The 27655-nt window shown below is 37.8% G+C and overlaps 1 protein-coding gene across 6 annotated transcripts in view; it reads right to left on the reverse strand.

Annotated features, from left to right (window-relative positions):
- The window catches only part of pex5la (peroxisomal biogenesis factor 5-like a), a 64859-nt gene that overhangs the window by 30187 nt on the left and 7017 nt on the right, over nt 1–27655 (reverse strand). Inside the window, exon 1 of one of the 6 annotated variants that reach the window (XM_072439065.1) lies at nt 16482–16617. The exons of the other annotated variants lie outside the window; for them this stretch is intronic. Coding sequence (XP_072295166.1) covers nt 16482–16511 — 30 coding nt within the window. The 5' untranslated portion in view covers nt 16512–16617. Of the gene's footprint in view, nt 1–16481; nt 16618–27655 lie in introns of those variants that run through there. 6 annotated transcript variants of the gene reach the window in all.

The raw sequence follows: 27655 nt of genomic DNA on the forward strand, positions 1-27655 counted from the left end.
CTGCACTTGGAGCCTGGCATTTGTGTGCTTGACTTAACCACTTGACCACCAGGCAGCACTTGGCTCCAAAATTTAAGCCAATCAAGACTAGCAGTTTTAGAGGCTAATTTGGAGCAGATTAAAATAATTGGAAATCAAGTGAGTCTTCCATGGCAACCACAGAGCCAATCAGAAGTGAGGTTGCTGAAAGAACTCGCCCCCTTCCCGTCGGCATCGCTGGTTTCCCTGGGGCGGACCATGGATCTACTACGCTTAGCAACAAGTCGTGTTCGCTGTCAGTCAAACCTGTTGCTAAGGCTAGCTGGGGCGGACCTCAGGGAAAGACGGCACCTCATTGGAGAGTTCCTATTGTTCAACTCTTGATTTACAAAGGCAATAGCAGAATAAAAAACACAAAGATCATTGGTGCAACACTGTCCACTCTTTTATACAGTCTATAGTCTTAACTTTGAATCATGTTGTTGATCTAATAATAAAGGTTTTACATCACAGGGGCCCAGGCTTTTAGATAGGATTTGAAAATGCCCCGTCCAAATAATTTTGTTCGGGGGCCGACTAGGCGAAAAAACAGCCTCGGCATTCTCCGGACCACGGCTCGGCAGCCAATCAGAGCCAAGCACACAAATTTCGTCGACCAATCAGCGCGCAGCATGCAAATTTTCACTTGTAAACAGTAAACTGTTACGGCGGACTGTTGTCAAATGCTTCCCGACCCGATTTAATGAGAATATTCCCTTTTTTTCTAAGATGTATTAATAAAATGGCCGTCCCTGCACTTGAAAATCCCCGTCCACATTTTAAAATACCCCGTCCAAAATACGGGAAGACGGGTCTCTATCTAAAAGCCTGCAGGGACCTGATTTGTGTCACCATAACATAGGCAGGACCCCACATCTCATCTACAAATGTATCCTTACAGTCTCTAAACACACTGAACTTTCTTTCTTTGTTTTGCTTCAGAAATGACCACGAGGTGTGCTGAAAACCTTTCCTGTCAGTCTAGTTAGCACTTTTTTGCCTTGTCCATTGTCTATTACCTTATTGTGTGCGAGCCGTGGCTTGAGGGAGCCTTGAAAGCCTAATGCCATTAATACAGTATTCAGAGCCACATGCGCTCACTTTTCATGCTCTCTCGCTCTATTTAAATGCACATCCATCTGTGAGAAAATCTGGCAGTCTGAGAGGTGTTTCTAAAGCCAAGGATAACTAAGAAAAGCTTCCAACAAACCTGAACATATGTTTTTTTTTCTTCTTCTGTGACTGACAGATGATGCTATTTCAGAAGGGCTGCTCTGTGGTGCCATGTGTAGATGATCTTTCCCTTCCACCATTCAGTTTGTTTTGGCTCACACTTTTGAACGGCCGTTGTTGTTGGATCTTTCAATTTTTGTGAAACTGGCTTCTGTTGCACAGTAAATTAGCAAGTCGGCAGTTTCAGGGCAATGTTAACAGCTTTTTCAACAATGGAATTGTTGAATTCTGGGGTGAACATTATACTATAAGGTGGGTTTTATTTACGGATAAGACGATTCTAGGGACAATAAATAATAATATCCCTAATAATAGCTTTTATTTTTGTTTAACTGTATTGCACAAATTGCTTTAATTCAGTTTAAATCCAACAAAGCTTGATCAGTTAGTAAAAAAAGTTATTTATTTTGAACATTTCTACACAAGAAAGGATAACATCCATGAACAAAACAAGCGGCCAGTGGGGGATTGCAGTGGAAAATCTATTGGAAAACCATTAGATTAGTGTTGTTTTCCAACTATGTAAACATTTTGCCTCAATGTTCAGAAATTACGTCTTAGTCTTAGTTAATGTAGGAAATCTGATCATTAGAGATTTAAAAACGTACACATACATGTTACATACATAACCTCATACATAACATGTACATCTGTATAAAGATCAATTATAGCATTCTAGTGAAAGAGTCCTTTTCATTTTGTTTTACAATGTACAAATCTACACACTACACTATAAAATCATGTCCATTCATATAAAAAAAAATGTAAATTGAATTTCAGGCTGCACCGTCCAGTGCCTCACTTATAGGATTGTGCACAGCCGGATAGAGTATAAGTAAATTGTGTCTTCCCATTTAATACTGGGTATAAGATGAACTGATACTACTCTAAGAATAGAGATTAATTGTAAATTGATAATAATATTGTGAGAGGTTTATTCTGTAGCTGTGCAGCTTCATCTTTTGCATTTATTACAATTATTTCTTGGATGTGGTACTGGGCCCAGTGGCAATGTTTGATTCTGTTACAATATTTTAGTCAGAACAAATGAATTTCCCTTTTTTGTTTGAGAGCACGTTATTGACATTAAACCATCATCAGTCTAATAAACATGTTCAGTTTGCAGACTTGACGCCACCATTCAACTAACGGCACATTCAAGATGACTATTGTCCAGATGACAAACATATTACACTTTATGAAAACTTTGTGTTTCTAATAATTAATGTCTATTCTTCTTCACTGGCTTGGTTTCTTTACCACTGAAGAGTCATCCAGGCCACTGGACTAATTAAAGGCACAGATTAATGTAGCACACTTTATCTCAAGTGTTCAAACAACGTTATCTAATGAAGTGTGAGATGCAATTTATGAAAAAGCCACAACCAAGCTCAAGTTATTTTAATTTATCACCTCATTTACCTTACTCGCCATATTTACTTATAAACAATTATTGTAATCCATACTCTGTATATGCAAGAATTGAAGCTTCAGTAGTTGTTCTTAACCTCTTCTATCCAAAAACCCCTGATGATCATTTTCTTAAAGTTGTTCTGTGCATTAAATGTATCTATCTCCATTGAGACAAGCAGGTGATGCCACCAGGTCAAGTTACAGACATTGAAACACTTATACTAATACATGCAAGATATACAGTGCATTGAAGAGTTCATTTGCCAAAACTGTCTCTTTTGAAAAAAAACTTGAAGGCTATCATTTCCTGTTTAAAAAAAGAAAAAGAAAAATGAGTGAAATAAACTGATTATATCCATTCTTGAGCAAAACCCCTCAAATGTTATAATAATATGAGTAGAATATTGTATCAAATAGGGCTTTTTTGTTTTATTTAATTTAAATAATGCCAGACAAAGCCATACAGCCCCACTGAGAGAAGCAGGTGCTGGACCTTCCACAGTTACGCACCTTTAAACGGCCCTGATTTGCTTGAACTGCATTGCTAAACTGGTCTGAAACGGTTTGCTTGTCTGATAACAGCCATCACCCACAGCTCACAGCATGTTATGGATTAAAGCCCTGGAGAAGCTTGAAATCCTCAAGTCAACAAAAGGGGTTTGAGGCGATTTGCTCAAAGCCGTGGTGTGGCTGTTTTCTGCACCTGGAGCAGTTCTGAGCCACAGGGAACGTCCGCTCAGCTCCTGAACAGGGACATTTCCCACAGGTTTGATTCTGTGAGCTCTGCTGCTGCTGAGCGACAGCTTTAATAATGGACATGCAGTTTTCGAAGAATCAGGCATATTTTTTAACTCGCCTTCATTTTACTTTATTCTTTCAAAACGAAAAGATTAAAAGACCTGACTAAGGGTCTGGTTTGATTTATCGGTCAGCATGTCAGAGTCTAGAGGCATCACAGTGACAGTGCACTGGAGCTTGTCCTCAAATTAAAGGCACATCTTTATAAAAAAAGGAGAAAAACAAGCTCTACATTTTTTGTACAGTTAAACCCAAAGCTCTTTGCACTACTGTCTAAAATGGATACTCACATACTAATCAATAACAAGGAAAATCTGGACCTTTGTCTGAAAAGTTTAAGAACTGTTTTGATCCATATCAGAACTAGTATAAGACCACGTGGTAATATAATTTTTTATTTTGTTGTAGGTTAATTATCTTCAATTGTATCAGGTGAGCATATTTTTTTTTATAATTGTATTGAAATCACCATCAAACCTTTTTCCTTTATCAAATTGTGTTTGAAATTTACCGTGAAAAGACTGCATCAGATTTACAGATGTCAGTTTGCACTTCTTATTCGGGCACAATAAAACACAACACACAATTAAGTAGCAAAAGACAGTGAGACATTTTGAAAGACAAATATGTTCTCTTTTCTACATTTTTGGACAATTGACAATAACCCTTTTTTCTGCAACATGTATCATTAAATCTCAACCTCCCACAAACTATATTGTGCTTTAACATAGAACACAGTCGCTAGTTGTAAATGTTAGATATTTTGTCCAGTGTCTTGAGACTATGCTCTTAAAGGCCACATACTGCATAATATATGTGATCTTATGTGCATTCCAACAGTATAAATGTCACAGAGCTGTGCGTTTACATGACAACTGCCAGAAATATAGCACGCTTTTGAGCCACGACCATTTACAGATATTCATAAACCTCTCACATTTATAACTGTGCATAGTTTTGCAGAGTGTTGCAGAGTGTATTTCATTATAGAGAGGATATGCTTTTGCCACAATCAAGTGACACTGTTGCAGAAGCCATAGTCACTGTAATGGGGATAGATGTGGAAAAGAGGTCCCTTGGGGTTTGGGGCCGACGTGCTGGAGAACAGCAGAGTAAATACGGCTTAAGCAGGACTCAGTGGAAAGATCTGGTGTTTGATTGACTGTTATGGGCTAAAGCACCCGGAGTGCACCATTCAAGATCACCTCGCTCTGGAAATGACTTTGATATCAGTGTTCCTGTAAAGCGCTCACAAATGACTGCATCTGGCAAGGCAGCAAGGACAAGCTCAGTAGAGTTATGAATGTCTGCATTATTTTTGACAACTTTGTCATTTTAAGACACACTATCAGCAACTGCACTGAAATACTCCAATATCTTTTAAAAATGTTTTTGTATATGAGCAACTGTTTATTTATTTATATGCATCTAAACACTTCCTAATTGTAAAGCTAAATTAAAGTGTTCTATTGAAGAAAATAAAGGATTTGGAGGTATAAAACAATTGGGCCTAATTCCCCAAGTTGCATCACTGTTCATGTTTTGTCTTTGTCAATTATTGAGGATATTGGATTTGTAATTAAAGTCTGGTAATCTTGCTGCTATGGAATACATTTGGTATAAATAACAGCAGTGAACAAATGGCAAGGTTTATTTCTGTAATGAATGGCTTGAATCTGCCAACATTTAATGCCTGCCCTTTCATTCGTTTATTGACTGGTCTTATCCGGTAGAGCCCTCTTAATTACAATGGGCTGTCGTGTAATTCATTGATCACGGGGATTTGATGACCTTTTGGGCCATTTTATATTCCTCTTCATTTCTGAATAAAAGTATGCATTTGTTTGTTATGGATACAGAATTTAAATGGGGATGGATGGGGTTCCAATTTTAAAAAGTAAACACAATCTAAAACTTTTAACAAGAAGTTTTAGATTAAATTATAGCGAGAGATTATTGTCTCCATGTTTGGACAGCGTTGTGGACAGCGTTGTGGACAGCGTTGTGGACAGCGTTGTGGACAGCTTTGTGGACAGCATTGTGGACAGCGTTGTGGACAGCGTTGTGGACAGCTTTGTGGACAGCTTTGTGGACAGCATTGTGGACAGCGTTGTGCTGAGGCGCTCACTGCTCCTGACAGACCTGACAGTGGCATTGATGGCTCCAATGCAGAGGACAAGTTTTAGTACAGGGACATTAAAGTACCTTAAACTTTACTTTAAGGAAGAGATGCTGTTCATGAAACTGCTGAGGTATCGCTGGAGGTACGAGATCTAACTACTGAGGCATCTGAGGAGCAAAGGCGGTAGCTTCACCTAAAAACCTTCCCTTTGCCCCCTAACCATTCCAACCAATAGAATCAGAATCTATTAAAGCTGTTTGTATGGAATCAAACAAACATTGACGTCAATATTCTTCATGGTTAATCTGGGTTCATATCGGTAAAGTAACTAAGTAAATATTGCAGCATAATGAATAATAAATAATACATTAAACTAGAAGCACACTGGGCCACTTTATGGTACCCTGCTAAATTACATGTCAAAATGTCTGATTTAAAACCAACACAAAGCTCTTGGCGTTGATCTGCAATTAAAACTGTAACAACATTTGAAAGCCCTCAAAAGCTGAACCTGAATATTGCCCAAGTTGGACGGGGTCAGAGGTCAGAAGATCAGGGCTGAGCGGATCGCATTTACAAACCAAAAGAGGGTGAAAAAGCAGGAGATATCCGAGAATTCCCTGTGGGCCCCGCGGCTCGAGAGGCTCAAACTTGAACATGAACCGAGTTGACGCTCATGAAAGATTAACACAGGATCACAGAGCATGTAAAAAGCATGTCAATTTCAACTTAGGCTACGGAGGCACTGGGCTCTAGGGGAAACTGCCACCCTACACCAGGAAGTATGTTTTTCCTCATTAATATAGATGTGCGCCGGACACTGTACACCAGCATGTGAGTGTGAGAGAAGCAGCTCTGCAAGCCTCAAGAGCCATGTAAAAAGGGGCTTGTGGTATTGATTGCCAAGCCTTTTGGGTCCCACCGCACGAGTCAGAGTGGTTTTGGCAGGGGGTTGTTTCATTTACTTCAATGTGGTTTGGCTAGAGGGGGGGGGGAAGAAAACAAAGCTTTGCTGAGGTTGCTTGTGAGTCTAATTTAGGAGAGAGAATATTGCAAATGCGTTCCCATTGCTCATTATTTCTGCATAGATTACCATTGCATTATTTATATTGTGTAACTCCATCGGTTTGAACAGAGAAGCAGATTTAAAAATGCTGTAAATGTATGGTCGATGTAGGCTAATATAATGCGCTTTACTATCACGCTAATTAAACATCCATCTAATATGTTTTGTTTCTCATGATTATTCTTTTCATGTGTGCACATTTATAGGGCTGTATCTATCGGCATCCTACTTACGATTTAATAAACCGCCAACATAAAGACGGTTATGTAATCCATCTTTTATGCCTCTAATTGCAACACTTGCATAATGGTGGCGTAGTTCGTGTTTACAAGCTTGGATTAACATGCTTGTACTTTCTGTCTTTAAGTTGCAGAGACTCTTCCCCGGAGACGTCAGGTAGAGACGGCAGCACCAAGGCCAGGGGCGTCCAATTAAATCACACACAAAAACACTTTGTACCACCAGGGTCCATGAATCATCACTTTTCACAGCCTTTTGAAACAAGTTCTTCTTGCTCTTCTTTACTTACTTCACACAATAAAAGTTGTTTATGTAAAAATAAATAACTAGAATGAATGTATGACTTTCTAATGAAATATATATTTTAAACACAGAACGCCTATGCCCCCCATAGTTCCCAGCATGCATTGCTTCATAGCTTGAATAAGATCAAACTACACAATCATAAACTCCATTAGCATTGTGTGCTAATCTCTCTCTCTCTCTCTCTCTCTCTCTCTCCGGTATAGCGTAAAACACATACTTTCAAGACCTACAACTACAGTAGGTGGAGGTAAATGTACCTTCTCAGTTGGCGCCCAAACTGCCATTAAAAACAACAACAACAACAACAACAACAACAACAACACAATTATAGTATGAGATGTATCAAGACATTATGTCAATCCAACAAAAATGTGTTGAAACATATTATTTAAGGTTTAATTACAGTATACCTTTAAGTGAAAGTGTGTATTTTTAATCAGCTCATCGTATATATATATAATTTTAGGCTCCAGTCACAAGCGATAGAAGATGAATGAATGAACATTCATGATTTAACTTGCACATAATCACAAAAATACAAATTATTCTATTTTAGAAGCTAAATTAAGTCATTTCAATTCCATCAACTCCAAAAAAGTTAGTGTAAAGTGCTTTTAATGTGACAGGATTTATCTCCAAATCCTCTTTATTTGTAAAGCACATTTTATAAACAGTTTTTCAAGTGCTGCACTGATATAAAACTAGTAAGTGCTCAATTTGATCTCACTAGACTAAATAATAAAACCAGTAGAATCAAACCAAAGCAAAACTATAAAACCATACAATAGCAATAGCAACTTTATTTTTGCTTTCTGAAATTTGGATTTTCATAAGCTTTCATAAGCTTGTCACACTGAACTGTATAATGTATGTAGAAAATTAAGGATTTCACTTTTGTTTTGTTATTTGTCAATAATCGTGATGCTAAAATCATCTCTTAAAGCTCCATGTTATAACAGGTTTTTGTTTGGGCAACAGAATTACTCTCCACCCGCAGCGAAGAGTGATTCTGTTAAAGCTGACAACCATTTCACTTTCATTCCCTTTTGCTTCACTATTTCTTGCCCTTTTCTTGTTTTAGGTTGAATTTGCGGGTGGCGCTTTGTGCACGTGTCAAACGCAAAGATGATCAAGCCCGAGGTGATCCGGAGAGGAGAGCCTTGACCGTGGGGTGAGCACACAGGCACATCCTTATAAAACTAACATGTCAGCACTAAATCACAAGTCTTTTTAAAGATTCAAAGGGAAATGTGTAGATGGCTTATATATTCTTTTCTGCTTGCACAACACAATATTCCCGCTGGCATTTGGAGAAAGCTCGTAGTTACTTACCAGACTAACACATCTGTTCAGTGCTTTTAAAACCATTTAGCATATAGAAGGGCAACTGTGAGGGTGCTAAACCACAGTTCACAAGCACAGCAAGAAAGCTAAGTGTTTGTTTGGGGGCAATTCAAACAATAAATAGCAAATAAGAGAAGCTTTGTTGACATAAATGTATCCGCCTGGTTGTGTTTTTTTTTGCACCATGAGTTTTAGAATGAAACTAATGTCCTGAGTAATGCAACAGAGGCTTTAACTTGATTCAGTTTTATTCAACTCTAACTGAAAACCACCACTACACCTTGAGGGCAGATCAAACCTAATAAACTCATTAACAAGTGCGGGTAGTCACTGCCCCGGCCACTTTTGCCTCTGACAGCTACGGATCGCGGATCGGCACTTCCGTTGTAGAGCGGGAATTCTGTTCACTTGAAGGAGCATTTTACCTTATTAAACATCTTTGTTAGTCCTTGTCAATATTTGTTAGAAGTGCCCATGGTCGCCCCCTGCAGTCTCTTAGCAGCACATCAACCAGCAACTGTTTGTACACAACACTCCTGATTTATGGTTTGTCCGTCCCGTTCCCATCTGGAGGTTTCACTCAAATATTTTTGAACCTGACGTAACGCTGTCACTGCTGTGTCACTCTGCTTCATCCACCTGTTTGTTCTCAGTCATCAAATTGTCAAGCTCATGGTCACACACAGTAAATTACGATGGCATGGCGGCTAATGCTTCAGCGCCACAGCAAAAAGGTCCAAGGTTTGGCTCCCAGGCGGGGTGGGGCCTTTCTCTGCGGAGTTTGCATTATTTTCCCTGCGTCTGTGGGTTTCCTCCAGGTACTCCGGTTTCCCCGACCTTTAGAAACATCCCTCTGGTGCCAAATCTCAGAGGGACAATGGAAAAATGTATTCACTGAAATAAAGGTGGGCAAAATGTCAAAATTTAGAATTTAGGGTATAATGTGATAGTTCTGCTTTTGTGATACATTTTTATAGGAATTTCACATGTGTCTGACAATTAAACATTAACTGATACATTTAAAGACATATTTTAGCACATTTTTGTTGGATTGATACTCACAAAAAACATCTAGATCCCTATATAGTGAGTCTATTGTATTTCCAACAAACTTGTAAACATGTAAATTATCATGGAACAAATTAACTTCTATCAACCACATCCACCATCTGTGAATTAGTGAGCCAAAATACAAAACAATCACATCATCAGCATTTTAACACTCGTTTGCTTCTTACACTGATCTCTTCACTCCAATTTCAGAAAACTTGCTTTGTTCAGTTCATCACTCTGTAACTACTAACTTCTCTTCTCCCAGAGAAGTGTTCAGTATAACGTCCAATCTCTATTTAGTTCAAATAGGCAATAGTGCTTTTTGTTCTTCTCTTTTTCATTTTAAAGAAAGCTGTGCCCGAACTCGCACTTCTTGACCCCAATTTGTCAATTTCTAATAAAAGCCACAGGGCCCCAGCTAAAGCTATAGCTGTGTTTGTAATTCCTCAGAGCGCCGCAAAGAGCACAGCTGGAGGCCAGTAAAGGAACGCGCCTTTACTTCTCTGTACAAATATATACATATATATTTGCATTGCTGCTAATAATGCCGAATTCCTACATTGCGATTGCGTTGTTATGAGCGTTATGCAAACAGTGTTGTACTATTGAAGTGGACTCTTGCAAATTACAGTTGTTACAATCAGATATATTGGTATTGATATTTATTGGTCTACTCAAAAATGTCCATTCAATAGTGTTAGGAGCACACAGCTAAAAATTAATTTTGATCAGGTTAAAAAAAAGTTTAAAAAAATTCTACGACTATGAATCTGAATTCGTAGTTTTCATCCATGAAGATGCATTGATTTGATGGAGCTAGACTTGTTTCTGCCTTTTTTGAATAAATGTGGTCCTATTTCTAACACAAATAATAGGCAATGGGACATTTGACATTTTGCCATACGTCAAATGTATTTCAAGCTATATTATCTTATAACCAGTCAAAAAGATTTTTTAAACCTGTTAAATATGCTACATCACTTAAGCATAGAGTTTTTACCAGGTCATATTAACATTAATATTCTGGATAGAATAAATTAAAAGCATGTATCCAAGCATTTTATCCTAAAAAAAAGAAAAAATACTCAAAGGCTGAGTATTTTTTTCTATTTTGTACAGTTGACAAACTGTGAATTGAATCAGACATTTAAAACAAATCACATAGTGTACTGACATTAGGTATGTCAAGATTGTAGAAAAAGATCTACATCTAATAATAATACGGATTTGCATGTTATTATTATATCAATCACAGGTTAATCGATAATCATGATTATTCAAGTCACGATGTAACAGTAAGAACCCCTATTTGTCAAATTATTTTTTTTGTTTTTATTATGGCTGTTTTCCTCAAAATATCTTTATTTTGTCATTCAGAACATTTCATGAAGTTGCTTTCAAAACATGAGGAATAAAGTGTTAAATCAAGGGAATTGAAGAAAATGAAAGATGTCCCTGTTGTTTGGTCATGGGCTCAGCAATTGTGAATAATTGTTAAATCGCTGTGTTTTCTCCCAATCGATAAAACACACGTAACTGGAGAGTAGTCTCCAGTTCAAAATAAGTCGAGTCAAATTAAATTCAAATAAACAACTCCTTGTCAAATGGACGGTGCATGGCACTTACGCTGACTGGAGCTGAAGACTGTTATAAAATGTCTAGGTGGAAACGCACACCCAGCGGTCTATAGCTCTCTGTCTCTCTCTTTCTTGTCTTCCACTTTCGCTTTGCTCTTTGCCTCACACTTTGACAGAACAAAAGCCCCCGTCGAGCTCCAGTGGCCAATTTCCTCCTCTACCATTACCTGGCCATTAAGGACAAAGCCTGGGCAACGGCGGAGCGAGGAGCCAGGCCGTGTCATTACTTACTCTGTGCCTGCGTCTGTAGCTGCTAATGATGAGGGATGGCAGTGGGAGGAGGAGGATCCCCCATAGTGCACTGTGGTGCTGAGTACAGTAACCTGATTACTGTGAAATGGCATTACATTCTCACTGCAGACTGTCCTAGATCCAGCGAGATCTTTCTACCCATCTGTCTGTCGTAGTGCTTTGTTGGCAAAATGACAAATCACAATAAAAGGTCTCGGCAAATAAAATCCCCAACCTACAATAGAACGGAACTGAAGGCGATGTTTTATTACAATCATAATTTTGCTGAGGATGTTAGGCCAAAGAGTAAAGATGATTTGTCAGCAGCAACCTTTAAATTGGACACTTATGTAGACACACAAATGTTATAATTTTGTAGTTCAGTAAATGTAATAAGTAAAAATATAGCACTTGTATAATGTTTACAGCACTACATTATTCAAATTGGCTTGTGTGTTACTTTCTAGCTTTAGCATTACTTCTTTATCTTGTACACTAAACACATTTGTAGATCTAATTTTACTATAGAAACATTAATTGTATAGAACCTTGATTTGCCTCTGAAACTTTTGAAATTTCAGTAAAGGAATTATACTCTTGGATTTATTTAAATCATTTAGCATTTTAGAGTGTCCTGGGCCAACTTCTGCACAAATAAATGAAGCAAAAACCATAACTTTTTACAAATGTATAGATCAAGATCAGTGGTTATTTGGTGTGTCGTGGAATCTGATCAACCAAAAAAGTGTGCCATGACTTGTTTAAAATCTTCTTTTCCGACTTTTCAATACTTTGACCAATTTTTGACCAAACTTGTATTTAATGGTAGTATCTCTGTGAATAGGCTTTAGTTTAATGTCTTCACAATTTGATTAGTTCACAAGTTTATCATCTGTTCAAAGCAGCAAAGCCAAATTAAGTTTCAATGCTTTATTTTTGTTTTTAAAATTATTCATACGCTTTACTTTGTAAGAAATTTGCTCTAAATCAAAGAGTGCAGAAATTAATTTCTACCCTTTGAGTGCACTTATTAATTACCTTTTCTCAATACAAAGAAAATGGATTGTGCAGCTTTGAGAAATGAAACACGTCTTCCACCGCTGTTCATTTCGCAGTTCTATCTCAAGTATCTACAGGAACAAAATGGACATATGGCTATTTATAGCTCATGAGCGAGCTGAAAAGATAGACACTGACAGTTCCCTGGCAGTGAAAATAATCCAATCTGTCATATATCAAGAATTTCCTTTTTTTTCCCCTTTGAACTCGCTCTGACCGCAGGTTCGTCTGTTCGAGTGTTTGTGTAAGGATTGAAGTGCCGATGAATCTCTCCACACAAACCCTCTTATCAAAGCCACTGGACGAGCAGCCCTCACATGTCACGCTTGTTCACTGCGGTGCCTCTGCTGTACCAGCCACTGCACGTCGCCCAGACACAGAGCCCACGAGGCCTTTGTTACCTTGAGTGACTTTGGCCAATTAAAGCTTTTGAAAAACATCCGCTGCAGGAATAAAGAGCAGTGTGGAGGAAAGAGGGGAGGTCATTATTGGCGAACCTCAGCATCTCAACAGCGCCACACTTTGCTGATGATGACACTTTAAGGTTTATTTTTCAGTTTATTACTTGTCAGCCGGCTTTGATGAAAGTGTTCAAAGTGTTCTTATAGCAAGGTTCTGTCTTGCTTGTCGGGGGGAAGTTATTTTTACTCTGCCAAAGCCAGCTCCTGAGTCTTGTTACCGTAGTAGAGGCTTTGCTTGATGCAATCTGCCAAAATATTATGAACTACCGCCTTTTATAGAGGTGCACCCATCCAACTTTTTCAGTCCAGATAACAATACAATAGTGTGGTATGGCGGTTTGGTTAATATCCATCAACAACCATTTTTTCCCCTATCAGAACAAAACCACAAGCCGTATCCTTCGTCTATTCATCATTATTTCTCACTGACCTTTCCTCTGACCACTTTTGACACACAGCATGGGAAAAACCACACAATAGCGGTGTAGTTTTGGAAAAGCTCTAACCGATTTGCTTTTAAACGTGCACTATGTAACTAAACAATAAACTTATCTTGCCTTCATTCAATTACAGGTCTTTTCATTGCTCAAAAATACCTGTAATTTGGCCTGTTGGAATTACCTTGTCTCCATGAAAATAGAGTTTAATGCCATATCGATTATCCATTCAAGGCAAAACAATAACATCTTCATTGAGACGAGCAGCCTACCTTGCCAAAAAATGATCAAATCCTTTCACTATCTATTATCTATTTTGCCTGCTCCTTGGTAAATGCTATCTATTAATCCATATATCTGTCTGAATCTCATTTTTGGGGGAGTCCTGGCCCAAAAGGAACCTGTTTTTACATGTGCATTTGGTCGGGGAAACCGGAGAACCCGAAGGAAGCCTACGCAGCACTTCTTACTGTGAGGCTGTTGTGCTCTCGTTGCTCCATCGTGCCACTTTCAAAGCCACCTGCATCCAAGTTATTACTTTGTGTGACTCACTTTAATATTATCAACATAGATGCAGTGAAGTGTTTTGTTACAGCCGGCGTTTCATTAGGAGATTGTTTGCTTCTCCCGTGTAGTTATTACAACCTCACGGTTCTCAAGTCTCAACAGCAGATGAGCACAGACAAAGTGTAGAAATCTCTTATTGTTATTATTTATATCATATCCACTTAAAGGCCTATTCTTTATATTACAATTTCATAAACACAGACGCCACCAAATGTAGATCGAGTGGGTTGTTTGCATCCCACAGTGACAAGGACGATGTGACCTCACCTTGGTGTGATTCAGGGGCATGAACTCTGCGTCTGCGGCTGTCTAAGACCCTCTGTTTCTCACTGCCGGGCACTTGCTATCCGGGATTGATCAAAGCCCGCTGTGCAAATAAGATCTTCTGCCAGTCTAGCCTGTCGTTGTGTTTGAGGATGAGCGCTCCTGCTGTGAGGGGAAATTAAAGCTATTTGGAGCCAGCACTTATACATCAAAACAGCTGGACAAGAGACAACAATTATCATCTTTCTTCGATTAGTCATCATAGTTGCTCATCTACGTACCGTATGTTCAACAACATTTAGGAGCAAAGCTTTCCCTTTTTTGTGGAAATAATTTTGTGCAAACGATTGGCGGAGTATCTGGCCCTTTGGAATAGTGAGCCAGAAAGCTTTTGAACTTCCACTGCACCCGCTGATCCAAGTGATTAAGCAAATGTTAAGAAGCAGAGAAATTAAAGAGAAATTAAGACAAATTAAGACAAATCACAGTCCAAGATAGCCAACTCCTGCTGACACTATGAAGATAGTGACGCACGTGTTCTTCATATGGCCTGAGTGCTCTGTGAATACAAATACATTGGTTCATTCAGGGTTTCTGCTCGAGCCGTGCTTTTTCTGGCACCTCACTCACAATGACGTGTACCGTCCACGCTGATATAGAGCTGAGTCAAGGCAAGCGAGATCTGCTGACTTAAGAGTTCCCAGGAAGAGTTTTACATTAACAATAAGCGTGCTCATCCCGCTTGAAGAGATGTAGGAATGTTTTATGCAAAGATACGCCCATTAGATGCACTTAACAAAGCGTTGTGCCCCAAGTTCTTTGAAACCGCATTTATGAATTCTCAACAGTCAAGATCAAATCAATAAAACTTGATGGCTAATACAGTAAATTCAACATGTACAATAACGGATTCTAACGGATGCTAAATGGGCTTAAACACACCACATAGGAGTTGTTTTTTTCATATGATGGTTCTAAAGTGATATGCCGGTGCTATCTAGGTATTTGTTTCCGTGCACTTGTGTGTGTGAGAAGGAGAACAAAGAGAGACAGATGTCTACAGCCAGCTCATTTCACTTCCAGCACAATGAGGAGGCATCTGTCCGGAGATAAATGGCCTCTCCAGTATCATTGATCTGAGTGGAGCCAAAATACCATCAGACTCAAAATGGCAACACATCACCGCTGAATACCACACGTACAGTACTTGCAATACACGGCTACAAATCTCTGTCGATAAGGACAATTCAAGTTATGGCGTCTCACTTTTCAGGCTAAATGTTTTGGGCGTTGACGCGTTTATTAAATATGCCGGTTAATCTCTCCAAAGGTCAGTGGACTTGAGCCATCTATTGCAAGCCGTAATAGAAAAGCCGTGGTGGTGTTTTTTGTCTCTGGGGCTGAACTCAAACCAGGTCGGATTTCCCCCGAGCTCTTCATAAATCTGATGTAAACTCTTCAGTGCGAGGCCAAATCCAGGGCCATGCGAATTCATGCAGAGCAGTTGTGCAAGGTGAGATGCAAAAGTGATTCTCAAACCAGAAAATACTTAATAAACTAGATCTTAACCAAGGATGCAAAGTCCATAGGTCAATCGTAAGCCCGAACAACAAACACAAACTTAATTAACGGGGCACTAAACAGTAGGAATGGATTGATCAGTTGTAATCTGGACATTGTTTTTTGAGAAATCAAGATGTTTGACGATTTTTTTTAGTTAAGGTCAATAGACAATCTGAAATAAATGGTTTGAGAAGCTCGCATTTATACAATCCTGGGCTCAAACTGGACCTGCCCAAAGGGGAGGAGTAACTGAAGCCAACCCTGCCCTGTTTACAAGTCTGGGTTAGTCTCAGGCAGGATTAGTTTCAGTTATAACATCTCCCCTTTGGGCAGGTCCAATTTGAGCTCAGGAGGGTATAAATGCGAGCTTCTCTTCTTCAGATTGAAGAAAAGGTGAAAAACTTTCCTTTCATGGACCACTCCTGGACGAATAAGGGACTTACATCGAGGTGCACTAAATAACTTTTCCGGCTTCTATTAGTCTTTATGGAGTTGGTATCGTTTTGTCTGTAATTTTCCACTCCACAGTATGGCTCAGTGCACCTTTGAATTACATGTAAAACTTTCAAAAGACGTGTCCGAACCTCCTATAGAAGCCTGCAGCTATCATACACATGACACAGTTTGAGAACCACCGACAGTTTATATAATTTTACAGTTTATTTGTACCAGTGATGCTGTCTTTATGTTTTTGGGCATTCTTGTCTTCTCCCAAGCAGCAAGCTGACAATCCGTGCTCACTTCATTCTTCGCCAAACAGTGTATCCAACGCAAGGCAGCCCATCGGCATCACACGTAATGAAGCTTATCTGATATAATCTCACCCTTTGGCAAACACACAGACACTTCAACCCCTCCATGCCCGATTATTGAAAGCAAAAGCAGTGACATGCAGCTTCTTCTTTTTTTTTTTTTTTTTTTTTTTTTTTTTACAAAGAAGTGATTGCATTGACTTGCAATTCCAAGACCTTCCGCAATGGCTGCTGAAGAGAAGAGAGAGAGCATAGAAGAGGTAACATTATTCGATCTCTGGTAACTTTATATTCTTCACGCGCTTGTGTTGCTGTAAAATGGAAAGTGGTCGGTATGGAAAAGGGTCAGGATGTTGAAGCAGTGACTGACTTTGTGCCCTACCACTGACTTTGATTATTGACAAATTATTCAGAATCCACAAGCCAAGCATTAAACTTGTATGTTTCTGAGGTAAAAGAAGTTATATTTGCTCTAAATGACAGGAGAATATTATGTGTCTATATATAACTTCCGTATTTGAGAGACACGCGCTGCAATTTAGACTTGATTAAACCGTCCAAAATTAAGAGTTTTTTTTTGACGCCCTTTATGGAAAGTAATGGACTGACCGGTCATTTTTAAAGCGGTTTCAAATGTCCCAGTTGCTCCTTGATGCATTGCGTTGATAAATAATTTAACTTTTTACCTATTGGAAGTCTTCTTAAATTGACTGCTCATGACATTGCTATTGTAGTCATTTACTGCACAACTATGCATTATTGGAATTGCATACGGTGTGAGAAAATACACACAGACACCACTTTAAATACATTATAGTTAATTAGTGGTCCAGTTTTGACCCTAAAGTAAAAGATCACCAACACCATATCGACATCACAGTGACTGCAATGTGTCAGTCCTTGTGCAGCGCCAGTGTTTTATGCATGTTCTACTGACTTTTGCCTTTAAAAAACCCTCCTAATTGTAGTGTTGCTATTTCTCTGAAGCAATTATCGATCGCAAAGCGGATGCCTGATGACACCAATCCTGTGCTATAGCTGAAGGCTCTGGCTCTCCACAGGCTATTGTTATTTTTGAGGCTGTTTTATGTAAATTACAAAGAAATCTCTGAAGAGTGGATCATCAAAAAGGTTGTTGTACTGATGGAAACAGCCCTCAGGAAGTGTGCATGAGGGTGTGGTGGGTTTGGACAACCGCTCTTCACACAAGACTGTATGTGGGCATTGGGACTGATTGCTCAAGAGGCTGGCGATGACGTCATGTGTCTAAGTATGTGTTAGCGCCTTGTGGCCATCGCCAGACTGGAGAGTTTCCACCTCAATGACTGATTTATTCAAACTATATGCAGGGGAACATCAGAAGAGTGGCAGACATTATGACTCTAACAAGTGATTTTCTTCTCTTTCACAGTAACGAAAGCCTTGAATAAAGTCAGCCAAAGTCATTGAGATATTATGTATTATTTTGATCTTCAAAGCAGGATGTTAGTGGTGAATTTACACATAAAAGATATTCTGGAGGAGCAGAAAAATCCTCATTGGTTTGCAACAGTCCATTTTCATTATTTCTCACATGAATTAAACACATATCTGTATATCTACATCTGCTTCATATTAAACATACACAGAATAGGTATTGGAAAAGGTAATATATCTCAGGTACTGGAAACACAAAGATGCATTGTTCAAGTTCCCAGCCTAACACCACATAAATGGCTGTTTTCATTTATGTTTTATGTTATAGCATCACTCTCTCTCTCTGGGGTAAAAGCCAGTGTCCCAATAATGATCATATTGTATTTTAAATGAGATTCCCCAAAACAGAAGCATCACTGCCAGTTGTTATATTCAGTAATAAACCTTATACATTGTTTTGGTCATCATATGTTTGCCTCCTTGTACAAAACACCTTTAGCGACTTGTGTCCTTTTGCTGACATTCCCTTTTCTCTCTGAGGTATGAAGCCTGCATTAATTGATGGACTATCTTCTTTGTTTTAGTCAGGTGGCTCTACGTATATTGAAGTAGAAAGGTTACATTCGTGAAGGATTACACTTTAAAATGCCCCGTGTGTTGTCATGACTTATTAGGAAAAGGTGAGAGTCTGTCTAAAGTTCAAGTCTACAGTCCATGGGATTGTGATGAGTAACATGAATCATACATGAATCATACATCCATTTAACATACTATCAAACCCTTTCATTCATATGGTGCACATATAAAACTAACTCTGAGGCAGTTTGCTTTAAATACTCCTGACATTTTATCTTGAGTGCTTGCTTATCTTTTGTACATTGCAACACTATTTCCATATGCTGTCCACTCTCAAGATATCTTCTTCCTTTACATTACATTCATTAGACTTTGTAGTGTTCATATAATGAAAGGCAGCCACTGGACAAAATCCAGCTCTACCATATAGAAAGCAGATTGTTAGTGTAATTATCTGGGCTCATGTTTGTCCATATATTTCTCATAATTCCAGCTTGTGATGAAAGCTTTAACTCAGTCTTTGATTCCAAGGCAAAATAATCTCTTTATACAGTATAATTGGCTTCATATTTGCCTCTCTACTCCATCAAATGGACGTAAACATACTTGGTACTTAGATAACATTAGACTGTATTGTGTTATTGGTTATTGGTTATGTGCTTAATTTACTATTAAAAGCAAAAGTAACAGTATAATTGCACTTTATTTTCATGAGCACATTTTAATGCTTTGCAAATTATAAAACAAACAAAAAACATTTTTTTTAATTGTATTATGCTTTGTAATAAAGGGCATTTAAGTGTATGATCTGATTATTTATTTCAGGACAGTGAAGTTATGTGGAGGAGAACTAAATAAAGCTCTCTTCCATCTAAACTTTCTCCTCAAGGTGAAGCGAGGTGGTGTTCACCTGCTACAGGACAATGTGACCAGAGGACACTGAACTGGGGTCTCTCGATGGATGAGGCTAATACCAAACATACATGCCATTTTATTAATCTTCTCCACATGTTAATCTTTCCATCTGGATTTCAAACGACCTTGTTACTGTCCGTGACGCTTGAACTGAAATGAAAAGGGAAAATCTTGGACCAGTGCAACAAAAGTCTCTTTCTCTGCATTTGCTGCAGTGGCATTTCTCTTGCACAAATGCAGTGAGACATCTCTGTGAGTGTGGGTGATAGATTGCTCTCACACTGGATGAGTTGGGAGGCTACGCTGGAGCTACTTTTTTTTTCACAGGAAAGTTGTAGCATTGAAAAGGTTGCTTTAAATACGACCTTTGCCCAGAGACGTAACCTCTGTTCTGCTGATGTGCCGATGCATGGCCAAATTATTCTTTGCCTGCCACTTTCTAAGACCACATCACTATACTGTGTACAATATAACATGATTTGACCCTGTACATCGCTGAAAAATAGTTGAGACACTGTAAATGACAAAATCAGTAAATAAAATCAGTATAGTGTATGAATACAATAAGAAATGTCATTACATACTTGAAATCAGGTCAATCCAGGCTGTTGACTTTTAGTCATTTGGTCGATTAATTTGTCGAGGATGTTTTAGTTGACCAAAATGTGTGTTGTTTAGATTAAACAGATTTCTAAAATGGGACAACAGCAGAAACAGGAAAGCATGATGTTAGTTAGCTGAAGATTTGAGAATCATGTTTTTTTTTCCCTTTTAACACAAATACACCATTTCCAAGTACGTTTCTGTATAGATTATGGTTTTGGCATAAACTCGTTATCATCTTTTAGGTGCAGTTTGGGTTACGTCACTTCCCCTTTAGTCGACTGATCAATCGACAGGTGGTTGACCAAGACGAAACATCTGTCACCTATTTCAGTTCAATCTGAAGATGGATAGTGTTCAAATCCATTTAATTATGTTGATGTTCCAATCTGAAAATGTTCTAGTGAGTGAGATCTTTGATTATCTGTTTGTTCACGTTGTGCATTTTGGTACTCTATTTCTATATACTCTATACTCTATACTATACACTCTATACTCTATACTCTATACTTTATACTCTATACTATACACTCTATACTCTACACTCTATACTTTATACTCTATACTATACACTCTATACTCTACACTCTATACTCTATACTCTATAATCTATACTATACACTCTATACTCTATACTATACACTCAATACTCTATACTCTATACTATACACTCTATACTCTATACTCTATACTCTATACTATACACTCTATACTCTATACTCTATACTATACACTCTATAGTCTATACTCTATACTCTATACTATACACTCTATACTCTATACTATACACTCTATACTCTATACACTCTATACTCTAAACTCTATACTCTATACTATACACTCTATACTCTATACTCTATACTATACACTCTATACTCTATACTATACACTCTATACTCTATACTCTATACTCTATACTATACACTCTATACTCTATACTATACACTCTATACTCTATACTCTATACTATACACTCTATACTCTATACTATACACTCTATACTCTATACTATACTCTATACTATACACTCTATACTATACTCTATAATACTATACACTCTATACTCTATACTCTATACTATACACTCTATACTTTATACTATACACTCTATACTCTATACTCTATACTATACACTCTATACTCTATACTCTATACTATACACTCTATACTCTATACTCTATACTCTATACTCTATACTATACACTCTATAGTCTATACTCTATACTTTATACTCTATACTATACACTCTATACTATACACTCTATACTCTATACACTCTATACTCTAAACTCTATACTCTATACTATACACTCTATACTCTATACTCTATACTCTATACTATACACTCTATACTCTATATTCTATACTATACACTCTATACTCTACACTATACACTCTATACTCTATACACTCTATACTCTAAACTTTATACTCTATACTATACACTCTATACTCCATATTATACACTCTATACTCTATACTATACACTCTATACTCTAAACTCTATACTCTATACTCTATACTATACACTCTATACTCTATACTCTATACTATATACTCTATACGCTATATTGTACACTCTATACTCTATACTCTATACTCTAAACTCTATACTCTATACTCTATACTCTATACTATACACTCTATACTCTATACTATACACTCTATACTATACACTCTATACTCCATACTATACACTCTATACTCTATACTATACACTCTATACTCTATACTATACACTCTATACTCTATACTCTATACTCTACACTCTATACTCTATACTCTATACTCTATACTCTATACTATACACTCTATACTCTATACCCTATACTATACACTCTATACTCTATACTCTATACTATATACTATACACTCTATACTCTATACTCTATACTATACACTCTATACTCTATACTCTATACTCTATACTATACACTCTATACTCTATACTCTGTACTATACACTCTATACTCTATACTCTGTACTCTATACTATACACTCTATACTCTATACTATACACTCTATACTCTATACTTTATACTATACACTCTATACTATACACTCTATACTCTATACTCTATACTATACACTCTATACTCTATACTCTATACTCTATACTATACACTCTATACTCTATACTCTATACTATACACTCTATACTCTATACTCTATACTCTATACTATACACTCTATACTCTATACTATACACTCTATACTCTATACTCTATACTCTATACTATACACTCTATACTCTATACTATACACTCTCTACTCTATACTCTATACTCTATACTATACACTCTATACTCTATACTATACACTCTATACTCTATACTATACTCTATACTCTATACTCTATACTATACACTCTATACTCTATACTCTATACTATACACTCTATACTCTATACCCTATACTATACACTCTATACTATACACTCTATACTCTATACTCTGTAACATACACTCTATACTCTATACTCTGTACTCTATACTATACACTCTATACTCTATACTATACACTCTATACTCTATACTCTATACTTTATACTATACACTCTATACTCTGTACTATACACTCTATACTCTATACTATACACTCTATACTCTATACTCTATACTCTATACTCTATACTATACACTCTATACTCTATATTCTGTACTATACACTCTATACTCTATACTCTATACTCTAAACTCTATACTCTATACTCTATACTCTATACTATACACTATATACTCTATACTATACACTCTATACTATACACTCTATACTCCATACTATACACTCTATACTCTATACTATACACTCTATACTCTATACTATACACTTCATACTCTATACTCTATACTCTACACTCTATACTCTATACTCTATACTCTATACTCTATACTCTATACTATACACTCTATACTCTATACCCTATACTATACACTCTATACTCTATACTATATACTATACACTCTATACTCTATACTCTATACTCTATACTATACACTCTATACTCTATACTATACACTCTATACTATACACTCTATACTCCATACTATACACTCTATACTCTATACTATACACTCTATACTCTATACTCTATACTATACACTCTATACTCTATACTATACACTCTATACTCTATACTCTATACTCTACACTCTATACTCTATACTCTATACTCTATACTATACACTCTATACTCTATACCCTATACTATACACTCTATACTATACACTCTATACTCTATACTCTGTACTATACACTCTATACTCTATACTCTGTACTCTATACTATACACTCTATACTCTATACTATACACTCTATACTCTATACTCTATACTTTATACTATACACTCTATACTCTATACTCTGTACTATACACTCTATACTCTATACTCTATACTCTATACTCTATACTCTATACTATACACTCTATACTCTATATTCTGTACTATACACTCTATACTCTATACTCTATACTCTAAACTCTATACTCTATACTCTATACTATACACTCTATACTCTATACTATACACTCTATACTATACACTCTATACTCCATACTATACACTCTATACTCTATACTATACACTCTATACTCTATACTATACACTCTATACTCTATACTCTATACTCTACACTCTATACTCTATACTCTATACTCTATACTCTATACTCTATACTATACACTCTATACTCTATACCCTATACTATACACTCTATACTCTATACTCTATACTATATACTATACACTCTATACTCTATACTCTATACTCTATACTCTATACTATACACTCTATACTCCATACTCTATACTTTATACTATACACTCTATACTCTATACTCTGTACTATACACTCTATACTCTATACTATACACTCTATACTCTATACTCTATACTCTATACTCTATACTATACACTCTATACTCTATATTCTGTACTATACACTCTATACTCTATACTCTATACTCTATACTCTATCCCTCCCTCTTGTTTTCAGCGGCTTCTTTGGTCTCCTTGTGCTGCCTTGCGGAGGAGCAGACTGCGGACTGGGTAATGGTGACCTTTGACCCCTTGTGTCATGCGCCCACACATGATTCACACGGCCGTGCCTCGCCTTATTACCTACACTCGTATGGAGAGGCCAGTGCGAAACCCCGAGGCTCACGTATGCGCCCCCAACACGGCCCATGTGAGGGGGCATGTTTTGGGAGCAGGAGTGCGCAATTTGAAATCCTCTTGTTTCCAGATCTTTTCGCTGTTGTGCCCTTGAACTATGCACACATCCATTTGTGAAGCCAGGACTTCGCCAAAAGCCCAATGCTGCTGGGAATTCATCATTAACTACATAGGTCTCATCGGTATTTATAGAGACGTTTGCCTATTGCCATTGACCTGGCATACGTCAAGGAAGTCACGCATCATTGACGACAAGATAAAGAGACATGGCACTGTAATATTACTAGGCATTCGTTCATTTTGTCAAGCTTATTCCCATTAGAAAGCTTTCAGTTGGCTGGGATGTGAAATAATGAGGTGAGTTTGAATTTTTGACTCTTTCGGTCTTCCATTGAAATATTACTTTGAGATTTTCCTTTTCTAAGATCTTTGAAACTGTCCCTAAGAACATCACTGTACCAAATAATGCGCAATTAGTCACAACTCCTTTATGGAGTTATGAGACGTCAAGCAGAGCACTCAATTTCACCCTCAAGTGGATCACAAGATGCTTATCTCAGGGATTTATCTGGAGCCACAATCAACCATCCCAAAAATTAAATAAATAAACAATGCAAAACTTATTTTCATAGTCTTACCAAGCCACAATTTCAAACATATTCTTAAGACAATTTTGCCCTGTCTATTCTCAGTGATAAAAACATCTAAACTAGAGTCATTTTTAAAGACGTTTCATCAAACCACACAACAGCAGACGCATTGGTTTCACGTGTGCACAACATCCTGCCTGTCAGACAATCAATGATCATAAAGACATTAATGGCGATCATGAGAGGGCCGTAATTGGGCTTGTGGTAATTGCTGAAACTATACGGTGACATTTCTTGTAATTATCAGGCGTACTCGTAGTGGCGAAGAGGAGGCTCGCTGAGAAGGGAGGAGGGCGATGATAGAGTCACTGAGGCTGAAGGCTGCAGGCACATGTCGCCAGCGAGTTTGTCAGAAGATGAGTATCTGCTGCGTGAGGCGTGCAAACGGATTCTCAGAGTTAAACTGCGACAGGGAAGTGTGGCGATGGAGACAAGAGCCGTGATTCATCTGTTAACTGTGCCACCACATTCTATATCTCTCTTCAACGGCTGAAAATAGTCTCTGCTATAAGGGGAAAACTCCTCTATTCTGAGCAAAGTAGCAATGCTTCGAGTAGGGTCATGATCGGTTAGTGGGGTCACCATCTTGTCACAGGATTTATATTGCTGTGTCTGAAATGTTCCACAGTATGACATTACACATATGTGGCTTGCATTTGTTCAATTTCAGGACTTTTATGACTAAAAATGCCTTTGAAAACATGCATTCTTATTGTAGGCTGTTCAATAAGAATGCATATTCATAGATCTGAGTCTAACCTGTGAAATAATTAGGATCTCACGCAAAAATGACTATGTACACATTAAAAAGCATCTTCATAAGTGAAAAAACAGATTAAACTAACCATATATTTTCTAATAATTCATGCATTCTCCTCTGCTGTAGTTCATAAATCCTTATAATCCCAATAATTATTAGTCAACTAATAAATCCACCAATAATCCAGACTAAGACAAATACTCCACTAAACGACTAAAGTATTACAACTTTATGCTTGGAGATTGATAGGTTGAATGCCTTTCCATTGAACATTCCGGACAAAGTGTGTATGGAGTCAAAAGGTGGCATCAACCCGAAAAGTTAGTGCACCTTCAAGAACCTGACACACTTGAGTTTGACTTTTATGAGATTAGACGTTTTCCACTGCTGCAATATCTAATGTTGTTTTCTAAAATCATATATTTAGGTCTGGTTTTAGCTGGAAGGGCACCTGGTGTAAAATTGGATTTGCAACAAATGCTGTACATTACATTTCAACAAGTAAAATAAAAAGTTCCTGTGTGCTGAATCTGTTTTTTTTTTTTTTTAATCTTAGATCTACTAATCGAAAGTATCAATAGAAAAGAAATCACATGAACAGGACCAAATCTGGCCTTTTAAGAATGATCTAGAGCTTTAATGTCACATAACATTAAAAAAGTTGTTTAGAACATTTTGATAAAAATCGAGTTTAAAAGTTATTTTATAAGTCACCTGGATGAACTAACTACACCTAAAATGTTGCATTCATTGAAATTAGGCTGTGTTCCGTCCCAATCCTCTTACAATCCATAATAACGTGTACCTGATTTTTTTCAAGCAATAAAGTAAAATTAGTGATGCCCCAGTACAGATATTTTGTAAAAGCAGCTTGGGGTCAAAATCAGACCGCAGTGCTTTATCTGCATCTAATTATAGACAAAACTTGCTCGCTCCCTCTGAAAGCTGTGAAAACTACTTACAAACTCATCGCAGCGAATAATTAAAGAAACAACACAAGTGGATTTCTGCAAAGAATGTTTTGTTTTTCACGTTTCAAAGACGGTAAAATCAGTAACAGCACAGGCAATGAAACAGCCGCTGGTGCGCTTTGAGGTAATGCAATTATGGAAGACAGAGCAGTACCATTGTATGCGTGCACCCCTTTCAACCTTTGGAGCGCACACTGGAGGTGAAGCTCACATCTGCCACATTGAAGTGCACATTTGTTTACCCACAGCTCTCAGCCATGATCGCCTCCGCGTATCTCCCCGGAGGATCGGACACTCTCCCCCGCTGCAGCCGGGAGACGCCTGCTTTCTGGAGCAAATGAATTCCCAGTTGGCGGTTATGAATGGCTGGGGCGAGTGAGATAGATGGCCTACCCGCTTCCCCCCCTGCGCGCCCCTCTGCTCCCGCTGACAAAGATGCTGGGGCTTGTCCTACTTTTGTGGAGGAGAAAAGGAAAGTGGCTTTGTACAGTAACTCGCGGGACTCTCCATTTGGGGTTTGGAGAACTGCTGCGTTAACAGACTCTGAGAAGACGGATGCCCAAAGAAAATCTACCAGGACAAAGAGCTGTGAATGTAGGTCCTTAACACTGACGCTTTTGAGGAATAAGGTTTGAGAGCGCTGTCAATGCTGCTGTGACGTTTGAAGGGTGAGTCAAGAGTTCAAGTCAAACACTCCCCATAATAATGAGTCCGAAGAGATGTACGGCCTACTGCTGTCTACGAGGTTGTGTCATCCTTTTGTCCAACCGAGCTTGAACTGGGAACGCCACGCTTCTAAAAGATACTGAATGTTTTATGGCAGTTATTGTGGAATTTGGTTTGTATCTTCAAGACAGTATAGTTCGCTCCAGACAATCAGTGTTGCCATATTGTCTTTTCATTGTAGCATTAAATGGGACTGATACTAGGGGAGAAATGAGACTCAATTCTCACAAGACAAGACGAGATTAGGTTCACGAGAATGAGACGAGACAAGGAATGGTGCAGTTCAGTTGACTATTTTGG

The sequence above is a fragment of the Eucyclogobius newberryi genome, unplaced genomic scaffold (genome assembly GCF_026437365.1).
Source record: "Eucyclogobius newberryi isolate DKJ021-1_F unplaced genomic scaffold, fEucNew1.0.hap1 SCAF_9, whole genome shotgun sequence".
Lineage (NCBI taxonomy): Eukaryota > Metazoa > Chordata > Actinopteri > Gobiiformes > Gobiidae > Eucyclogobius > Eucyclogobius newberryi.